Raw genomic sequence first — 11,269 nt, 5'->3', positions numbered from 1 at the left:
TCTGGCTAAAATCTGCAACTATAAAAATAACTATGTAGGGGAAAAAAGAAATGTTATTTTCAAAGGCAAAAATAATCATATAGGGCCGTGATGACGAACCTATGGCACGCGTGGCACAGGTGGCACGTGGAGCCATATCGAAGGGCATGCGAAGCGTTGCCCTATGTCAGCTCCAGCGCGCATGCGTGCACTGGCCAGCCAATTTTCGACTATTGGGAAAAGCTGTTTCTCCTTCCGGTAGCAAAACAATCTTTGCCTCTGTTTCCTTCGCTTGGCTCCCCATCCCCTTCGCTTTAAAATATGCTGCTGCTTGCATGGAGGCAGGGAGCTGCTTTTTCTGTGCCTTCCCGGCTGAGCCCAGCGCAAGAATCTGTGGAGCTGCACCAGCCTCTGGGATCATTCAACATTTATTAGATTTGTATGCCGCCCTTCTCCGAGGACTCGGAGCGGCTCACAACAAAATACAATGTCACAAATTGTATTAAAAATATTAAAAAACACATTAAAAACCCATTATTAAAAACCATACAACTCAGACAGACCATACACAATTCTACCATAGCCTTAGCATAGCCTAGGGGCAACTCAGTTACCCCATGGCTGGTGACATAGGTGGGTTTTAAGTAACTTATGAAAGGCAAGGAGGGTGGGGGTGGTTCTAATCTCCAGGGGAGTTGGCCCTGCGCTGGCCTCCGGGATGGTGGGGGCTGTGGGGGGGGGAGGCAGAGAAAGAGAAAAATGTGCTCTGGCCAGCACTGGAAGACTGTCTGGCACACCTATCCACTGGCTCTTCAGGCAAGGGTCTTTCTCCCTCCTCCCCCCACAGCCGCCACCATCCCGGAGACAGGCGCAGCTCCACAGATTTTCGCCCTGATGCTTCCCAGCCCACAAAGATCCCAGAGCTGAGCTGGGAAGGTGCAAACAGCAGCGTGTTTTCAAATTCTGCCACAGCAGCCAAGAGGAGCATCCCAGTCCCACGGGAGGTGCATGTAGCCACTCCTCTCTCTCCTGGCCAAAAGAGTACCTGCTGCAGAAGGATCAGCTCCTGGCCAGGAAAGCAAGAGCAAGCCACTTAGCCCCTTCTCCTTTGCTCAGTCCCCCCCCCCTTTTAAAACACGCTGCTGCTTGCAGAGGCAGGGAGCCACTTTTTCTGTGCCATCCCAGTTCAGCTCCGGGACACTTCAGGGTGAGAATATGTAGATGGTGGGGGCCGTGGGGGGGTGGGGAGTGAGAGAAAGAGAAAAAGAAAGAAGATTGGAAAGAAGTAAAGTGGCTGGCTGCAGAGCTGCCAGCCTCGGGAAACAATCCAATCTTCTTTCTTTCTCTTTATTCTTGACAGCAGGAGAAGGAAGAAGGTGCTGCCTGGCACACCTATCCACTGGCTCATCAGACATGGGCACTTTCTCCCTTCTCCCCATGGCCCCCACCTTTTCGGAGGCCGGCACAGCTCTGCAGATTCTCGCCCTGACACTTCCCCACCCACAAAAGTCCCGGGAATGGTTTGTGCATTGGGCACTTTTTTTATACCTACCAGGCTTCAAAATGGCTTTGCGCATGCGCGAGGGGGGGCAGTGTGGGGGCATTTGCACATGCACGGGGGGAGGGAAGGAGTGTGGGCACGTCACTCACACTAGCACCCTCCACCCCAACCCTTTTTGGCACGCGAGCCAAGGAAGGTTCACCATCACTGATATAGGGCATCAATACTTTCACAGATCACACTGCTAATGGCTGATATTAAGTTCAATAATCATGCCAACCTTGTGGGAATGTAGGAATAAAATTAAGAATTAATTCTGTGATTTTCTCCCCCTTTCCAAAATAATGGCTGATAATGTCAAAACTACCACCCAACAACACATCAGCATATTTAACTAAACATGTATGAATTTTAGTGAACATACAGCATATATTACTTGCACGTTTGTAAGAATCTCTGAATGAAGGCTGTTTCCCCGATAGTAAGACACCCCCGATTGTAAGACGTATCGGGGGTTTCAGGGGGGTCGGCTAATATAAGCCATACCCCAAAAGTAAGATATATGTCTTACTTTCGGGGAAACACAGGGGTATTGCCGGGGGGAGAGCACGATGACGTCGCTTCCAAGCTCCCCGCGTGCCCCTCGCCTTCGCCTCGCCGTGGCGCCACCGCCTCTTCCCTGGCTTGGCAAAGCGAAGGATGGCGCTGGTCCGAAGCGAGCTGAGCGGGCGGCGGCTTGCAGCGAAAGCGCTCGTCCCAGCAACCGAGTCCTGCCGAGGCTCGGCTGCAAGCGGCCAGCGAGGCCGACCAGCTCCGAGGCGAGCGGCCGGAGCTGCGCCCTCCTTCGCCCGCCTCCTTTCCAGCAGGCAGGTGGGGCTGCCCAACTGCGCAGAGCGGCTCCTCCCCTCCAGACACACGCTTCCCCGACACGCGTCTGTGGCTCCACGCGTGCACGCCGCTTGGAGCCCTGAGGTTGAACTTGGAAAAGGGCTCACGAGGCTCCTGTCCCGCGGCTGCCCTTCTGGACTCTGGGGAGATGCCTTCGGGAACGCGACCCTTTCAATTTTTTTCCAATGTAAGACATACCCCGAAAGTAAGACGTAGTGGGGCTTTGGGGGGTAAAAAGAAAGTAAGACACTGTCTTACTTTCGGGGAAACACGGTACTATTATTTCATTCCAAACTACAGGCAAAATCTAGGCACATAATTGGGTTTTTATGTTCTGCTGTCCTGCTGTATTAGATAATGAGGAAAAAATTAATCAAAGTTGTATGGAAAATATCATCTGAGCACAGAATGTTGAATTTCATAGCCTTGTATTCTACAGCTTAAAATACAGAGTGGATAACACCAAAAGTTCTGAATGCTTAGTTAAAACATTGCTCAGTGTGAAATGAGGGGTTTTTAATGGTGTGTTGCAAATATGTTCTCTGAATACTACAGTCAACATAAACCTTAAGAATATAAAACAAAACAAAAAAATAGAATGCATTTCAACATAGTTTAATCTACATTTTTAAATTAATTTCTTTGGTAATTTGATAAACATTTCAGTTTCAACCTTTCCCAAAGTGTCACTTACAAAAACAAAAACAAAAAAGCCACCACCAGCTCTAAATCATCAAACTTCTGGTTATTTCAGTACCATTATATGTTATTTAAAGCAAACATTTAAAGACTTCAGTGAATAATTTGAAAGATGCAGTGCATAGATACACATTAGATGGCTTTATATTATATGATATAATAGCAACCTAGGCACCAACTCTACTAGACAGAGGTTGGGTTTCCCCACTGAAGCATAGTGCAAAACATTTGCTTACTTATCTGGCTAACTGAATTCTGAAATAATAGCCGAACAAAATATGTAATTATTTGATAGTAGTCAAAAAAAATATAAAATTTCTGAAATATTTATACATTTTAAAACAACTTATATTTCATCACCCAGTTGATTTTAAATATTATCTTTACTAAATACCTACAAAATGCTACTCCCCCACCACTTCAAATGTTCTACTCAATTTTATACTCATCCCATTCGCTTATTTGAAAATGTAAAGAGTACTTTGATCTCATGAACTCAGTCATTGTGATATTCTGACAAACCCTTAATATAAAGACTCAAAATCAATGTTTATGCTAAAGTTTGTCAACATGTTCATTCCCAGGCAGAAAACAGTACACAGTGTGTATTCAATAGGCATAACAACAGAAAACAGCAGATATATAATCTTGCAGTACTACAGTAATACAGAATGAATATTCAGCTCCGAAAAAGCCACAACCTCTCTGAACATGCCTGTCCCACGAGAGCTGCATATTGCTGGACAGTTTCTTCATCACTTGGTCCTTTTCGATTTCTCTTATACATCCTGTAAGGCATAACTGATTTCTTATAGAGAACCTGAACTTTGTCAAGTTCTTTTATCCTCCCTTCATCAGCTGAAAAAAGAAACAGAAATATTAACAAATTGCAATGGCTAAATAAATATATACAGAGAGAAACAGAGACAGAGAGACAGGGGGACGACGACATCAAACTGTACAGGGCAGAAATTTTATGTTTAGAAAGTGCATCATATGGAAGACCTGTGAATTTATCTTGGTTTTCTTCTTCACACCTGATATTTGTAAGCAGCATGACCACAGCCTTATGGACTTCTCCGAATTAGCTCTGTTCAGTTTTTAAGTATAGGAAACCATGCACATTACCTGGCTGGGCCCGGAGGGAGGAGTTCCTCTCTCTGAAATTTGCCCAGCTGGGTTTCGGGTATGGCACCAACCTCGACCCCAGGGAAGGGGGGGAGGAGTGGCTATTATAGCCAGGGAGAGTCTTGGCCTGCGTAGGCTCATTGCTCCAGAGGTTGCGGGTTGTGAGTCCCTCCTGGTGAAGTTGGACTTAGGGGTTCAGGTGGGCTTGTTACTCACGTACCTGCCTCCCAGCTGCATGTCAACAGCCCTGCCTGTGCTGCTCGAGGAGGTGGCCGGGCTGGCGGTGGAGTTCCCCAGACTTATCATCCTGGGGGACTTCAATCTGCCGTCGCTCGGCGGTTCCTCTGGACTGGCACAGGAGTTCATGGCCACCATGACAGCCATGGACCTGACTCAAGTAGTTCAGGGTCCGACTCACGAGGGTGGGCATGCACCCGATATGATATTCCTCTCTGAGCAACTGAGTAATGATCTGAGATTAAGGGGCTTAGAAGTGCTGCCTTTGTGGTGGTCAGATCATTTCCTATTGCGGCTTAACTTCCTGGCTCCAATCCTTCCCCGCAGGGAGGCGGAACCAATTAGGAGGTTCCGCCCCAGACGCCTGATGGATCCAGAAGGCTTCCAGATGGCGCTTGGGGTTATTCCAGATACACTTGTCCACAGTTCGGCAGAGTCTCTTGCTGAGGCCTGGAACAAGGCTGCAGGGGAGGCTCTTGACCGGATTGCGCCGTTGCGACCTCTCCATGGCACTAGACCCCGTAGAGCTCCATGGTTCAACGAGGAGCTCCGTGTGTTGAAGCGCCAGAAGAGACGTCTGGAGAAGCGATGGAGGAAGAGTAAGTCCGAATCCGATCGAACACTTGTAAGAGCTCATATTAAGACTTACAAAGTGGCGCTCAAGGCGGCAAGATGCGCGTATCATGCCGCCTTGATTGCATCAGCGGAATCCCGCCCGGCCGCTCTGTTTAGGGTAACCCGCTCCCTTCTTAATCAGAGGGGAGTTGGGGAGCCCTTGCAGAGTAGTGCCGAGGATTTTAACACGTTTTTCGCTGATAAAATCACCCGGATCCGAGCGGACCTCGACTCCAATTGTGAAACAGAGTCGACAATGAGTCAGTCGAGGTGACTGGGGCTAAACGTCTTTGTCCATCTCTCTGGGAGGAGTTTGACTTGGTGACACCTGATGAAGTGGACAAGGCCATTGGAGCTGTGAGTTCCGCCACCTGTTTACTGGATCCGTGTCCCTCTTGGCTGGTTTCGGCCAGTCGAGGGGTGACACGGAGCTGGGTCCAGGAGATTGTCAACGCCTCCTTGGGGAGGGGGTCCTTTCCGCCACTTTATAAGGAGGCGGTTGTGCGCCCCCTCCTCAACAAGCCTTCCATGGACCCAGCCGTGCTTAATAACTACCGTCCAGTCTCCAACCTTCCCTTCATGGGGAAGGTTGTCGAGAAGGTGGTGGCACTTCAACTCCAGTGGTCCTTGGATGAAGCCGATTATCTAGGTCCTCAGCAGTCTGGATTCAGGCCCGGCTACAGCACAGAAACTGCTTTGGTCGCGTTGATGGATGATCTCTGGCGGGCCCAGGACAGGGGCTTGTCCTCTGTCCTGGTGCTCCTTGACCTCTCAGCGGCTTTCGATACCATCGACCATGGTATCCTTCTGCGCCGGCTGGAGGGGTTGGGAGTGGGAGGCACTGTTCTTCAGTGGTTCTCCTCCTACCTCTCCGGTCGGTCGCAGTCGGTGTTAGTGGGGGGTCAGAGGTCGACCCCGAGGTTTCTCCCTTGTGGGGTGCCTCAGGGGTCAGTCCTCTCCCCCCTGCTATTTAATATCTACATGAAACCGCTGGGTGAGATCATCCAAGGGCATGGGGTGAGGTATCATCAATATGCCGATGATACTCAGTTCTACATCTCCACCCCATGTCCAGTCAACGAAGCAGTGGAAGTGATGTGCCGGTGCCTGGAGGCTGTTGGGGCCTGGATGGGTGTCAACAAACTCAAACTCAACCCAGACAAGACGGAGTGGCTGTGGGTTTTGCCTCCCAAGGACAATTCTATCTGTCCGTCCATTACCCTGGGGGGGGGGAATTATTGACCCCCTCAGAGAGGGTCCGCAACTTTGGCGTCCTCCTCGATCCACAGCTCACATTAGAAAAACACCTTTCAGCTGTGGCGAGGGGGACGTTTGCCCAGGTTCGCCTGGTGCGCCAGTTGCGGCCCTATTTGGACTGGGAGTCATTACTCACAGTCACTCATGCCCTCATCACCTCGAGGCTCGACTACTGTAACGCTCTCTACATGGGGCTACCTTTGAAAAGTGTTCGGAAACTTCAGATCGTGCAGAATGCAGCTGCGAGAGCAATTATGGGCTTCTCCAAATATGCCCATATCACTCCAACACTCCGCAGTCTGCATTGGCTGCCGATCAGTTTCCGGTCACAATTCAAAGTGTTGGTTATGACCTATAAAGCCCTTCATGGCACCGGACCAGAATATCTTCGGGACCGCCTCCTGCCGCATGAATCCCAGCGACCGGTTAGGTCCCACAGAGTTGGCCTTCTCCGGGTCCTGTCGACTAAACAATGTTGTCTGGCAGGACCCAGGGGAAGAGCCTTCTCTGTGGGGGCCCCGACCCTCTGGAACCAGCTCCCCCCTGAGATTAGGATTGCCCCCACCCTCCCTGCCTTTCGTAAACTCCTTAAGACCCACCTTTGCCGTCAGGCATGGGGGAACTAAAACACCTCCCCCTTGCCCATGTTGTTTTGTTGATTGATTGACTGTGTGCCTGTTTTTTATATATACTGTTTTTTATGAGATTATTAATTTAAATTGGAACTGGATGGATGGGCATTGGATTTGGTATTGTGTACTGTACTGTTTTTTATTATTGTTGTGAGCCGCCCCGAGTTTGCGGAGAGGGGCGGCATATAAATCCAATAAACCTAACCTAACCTAACATTACAAAGATTTTATTTGCACTACAATTTTGAAGTACTTTATGCAAGCTATGTCTAATATAAATATCAAGAAACAAGATTTTCTAATGTAGCTGTTTAAAATAATTGTTTAAGGTTTAAAATGGTTAATTGTGTTTGAGTAAAAAGTGCTATATTCTTTTTAAGAATATATTATTATAAGTTTAGAGTAAATATTAAAAAATGAATCATGAAAATATCTACAAAATATATAAAAATGCTTTACCAGACTTATTTGAAGGGGTCATATCCCATTACCCTGTGACATAAAACCTTCCCATTTGGAGTTAGTCTTATTTTACCTTTCCTATAAAACCATAATAGACTGCACTTTTTATGTCAAGACATCATTTTTCATTACTGAATAATGTAACTATAGTATTGGTGACATTTTGCAACTGTTTATAGGAAGGGTTATAATGCAGAAAAAAATTCATTCAAGAAACAAGCAATAACTGAAAACATGATGTTTTCCATTGTTAAACTTAACACTAAACATCTGTTACTAAGATATATTTATATATTTGATTAAGAAAAAAATAGATTTTTAAACAAATTATAACTAGGATTTTAAGACCTTTGAAAATCATTTCACAATTTATCTGGAGACATTTTTATAAAATAGGCTGAATTGATGCAATACTGAATGTACTTTTAACCCATATTTTTATAAAAGCACACAAATCAACAGAAAATGGAATGAATCCAAACACTTGATAATCTCAAATTATTGTACAAGTTTGTTATGGGAAACTGGCAGCCTATATCAGTAGGAAAAGTTTTGTCTCAAAACAATGCCAACTTTCTCTAGTCTCTTCATTAAACAGAATTTACAAAGACTTCACACTCCTTTCTCCTTGACAATATTTCAGGATATGGATCTCTATTTTCAAAGCACAGCATCTTTTAATCACTACTCATTCATTTTGTTTCAAACATAATAAAACAAAGAAATATAAAGATCCATGTTGTTGTTCAACAAGTCCAAATTTACCTTTCATTTAATATTGACAAATGCAACCAAATTCCAACAGTGACTCAAATTGTTAGTGGCTTTTTGAACCATTAGGCACAACATTTTTCTAGCATTCTATTAGGTTTATGTATTTTTACTCCTTTGATTAAAATTTTTGGTGGACATTCTGCAAAGAATTTCAGTTTCAAATAAGTTCATCATAAAATTAGTTTAAGTTCTTAAGAAACAGAAGAGTTATTTAACCATAGGTAAAATATGAGCTGCAACCTAAATACTTCTGGCACCAAGTCATATCTTTAAACAAACACCCACATAGACCCACCCTATTTCAAGAGCTGCATATTTTCCAATCCTATTTCTTTTACTAAACATTAAAATTTGAGATTGGAAAAGCATTTCTTTCTTATTTTAACTACTCTTAGATCCATATTTCGTTGACTTTATTAGATGCTGCCATATAACTATTTTTTAAATTTTGCTTGTGTTCTTCAAATTTGCACATCCGCCTTTTATCAGAAGCAAGAGAAATCATGTCTACTACAATAAAATCTGATTCAACTATGGTCTATATGTCATACAATTTTCATAACTGTCTTTAATTGAATTCTGGGTACTTTTCTGAATAACAAGTAGAAATATTTCACATAATTATTGCCAAATAAATTAAGAAAAAAACCAAAAACCATTGAATGAACAAAGATGAAATGAAAATGAGATTGCTAAATTTGCAATCCACATCTATCCTGTTGCAAAAACTCTAATCCCAATTCCACCTATTATTTTTTAAAGTTTCTGGCATTTTCTGGTGTAAATGTTATTTTCATTCATTCATTCATTCAATGTTATGTTATGCTCAGTTATTATCAGTATAAATTGGTTTATGCTCCAAATTCTTCTCTCTCTCTCTCTCTTTTTGTCTCATTACAACCTTACGGAACAGACTGTCAAATTATAATTGCACAAATTATAATTTCAATTCAAGTGTCTTAGTTATTTATGGATCATGTACAAGGTAATTACAAATATACACTAATCACATGAAGGAAGCATTACTTATTTAAACATGTCCATGTAAGACTTTGCCAGGAAATGCTAATCTGAAAGTAATTACGTATCGCCTTAATCATTAAACGAAGACAGAAAGAAGTATAAATATGACCTAGTATAGGGGTAGGCAAAGTTGGCTCTTCTATGACTTGTGGACTTCAACTCCCAGAATTCCTGATCCAATCATGCTAGCTCAGGAATTCTGGGAGTTGAAGTCCACAAGTCATAGAAGAGCCAATTTTGCCTACCCCTGGCCTAGTAGCTTACATCAATTGAACAAGGTACCATAAAAAACAGCAACTATCTTGCTTGAGTTGGTTGATGGACTAAGACTAGGTCCCTCCTATTCCCTTCAATCTTTTAATCATAATTTTGTATTATTGTTGTTAAGATTGCATACAACTATGTACAACTGTGTAACTAGACCAGAGCCTTGACCATATGGCGCCTCATTAGTCATACTTAAGCAACTAACTAATAATCAGGCTTGCTATTCAATAAGAAACTATCTGAGAAGGGAGTCAGGATATTACCCTGGAGGGTTACATGAAATTGCATACTATGTCAAGAGGCATGCTTTGTGTATTTTTCATGACTAAATACACTTGATCCAATCCAAACATAGAAAACTTCAACATTATATGGAAGCTCCAGTAAACACACAATAGGCACTGGCAAGCTATGTATTCCCACAGTATACACTTTTTGAATTCTTAGAACTGCAATGCAAAGTCCATTCATGTTGAGACTGGCTGACTATACAAGGAGTCAATATTAAAACACAATCTATATGATGTAATTTATTTGGGTTTAGTTAAAGTAATGAATTAACTCCCCACTGTGGCTTTGCATTATATTTGCACTACTAACATAAACTGTTCCACCATAATTTAAAGGATTATGTCAGCATTATAGGTAAATACAGCTACTGGTTCAAGACCATCACTTAATAAAGATCATACAGATAGTAAGTAAGGGCAATATTTATACTTTTGTAAGACTCAGTTCTGATTTGCTATCAAATAAGGTCAAACCCATCCTTGGAGGCTAACTCTCCTACATGAGAATGGGTGTTCAGGTAAGTATAACAATGCCCATTCTCAGTTATAGCTTCTGGTCTCATTCTTTTAAAAAAATGTTTGATGCTGCTCTCACAAAATTATCCTTCCTTAAAGTCGCAATTGTAGTATGTGGATAATAGTTAAAATACTAAAATAAATGTTACAAATAGAGATGTACAAAACATTTTGTGCTTTAACTATTTAGTGCCAGTCCAGTCTTTTTAAAAATGTTTCATACTGTTCTCACAAAGTTATCTTTTGTTAAAGCCACAACTGTAATAGGTGAATAATAGTTGTATACAACAAGCTGCATACACTTCCTGTGGTCATGTTATCAAATATTGGGCACTTGATAACTGGGGCTCAGTTATGGCCTTTTGCAGCATTCTGCAGTTATATGATTGTGATTTATGGCATTTTTCTTACAGCTTTCTGGCATTTACTTTTGTTTTCTGGCAAACAAAACAAAACACCCCCCCCACTCCCCACCCCAAATACACTGGATAACTTTAATGACTGCCAATTTCACTTAACTGCAAAAAAAAAAAAAAAGTGGTAAAATCAGGTACAGTCATGTTTAACTTTTTCTGTTATTCAGGTTTATGCTAAACAAAGTACTACAAGAAATTAAAAGAAACACGATCGTGTCATCCCAAGTACTAATGGATCAAGTTTGAATCATCATTCTTTGATCTACTAAAAGTAGATCCATAACAATAAAAAACAGAGAAATAGAAATCATGTTAAAGATTTTGGAACATGTCCGCAGTCAGTTAGATACACACATATACACATACACAAAGGTAATAAATTTAATCCAGAACTTTAAGAGATTATTCCCCTTTTAAAAGACTGCTATATAGCTCCATCTTTAAAAACTGTAAATTTCAGAATAAAAGGCTATCAAAACCACTCCCGCAAGTTAAATTAATGCTACCAATCCTCCCCATACTCTTTTAGAAACATAGAAACATAGAAGACTGACGGCAGAAAAAGACCTCATGATCCATCTAGTC

General features: G+C 42.9%; 1 protein-coding gene across 6 annotated transcripts in view; it reads right to left on the bottom strand.

Moving 5' to 3' along the window:
• Positions 1-2,967: 2,967 nt before the first annotated feature.
• Positions 2,968-11,269, bottom strand: part of ATE1 (arginyltransferase 1) — a 68,723-nt gene continuing 60,421 nt past the window's right edge. For all 6 annotated transcript variants that reach the window (XM_070752563.1, XM_070752565.1, XM_070752567.1 and 3 more), the window contains one exon: positions 2,968-3,925. In XM_070752563.1, the coding sequence (XP_070608664.1) occupies positions 3,747-3,925 (179 nt within the window). In that variant the 3' untranslated portion in view covers positions 2,968-3,746. The remainder of the gene's footprint in view (positions 3,926-11,269) is intronic.

Source organism: Erythrolamprus reginae, chromosome 5 (genome assembly GCF_031021105.1).
Source record: "Erythrolamprus reginae isolate rEryReg1 chromosome 5, rEryReg1.hap1, whole genome shotgun sequence".
Taxonomy (NCBI): Eukaryota; Metazoa; Chordata; class Lepidosauria; order Squamata; family Dipsadidae; genus Erythrolamprus; species Erythrolamprus reginae.
Note: the sequence above shows the minus strand (reverse complement) of the source record. Positions and strands in the feature narration are given on the sequence as shown.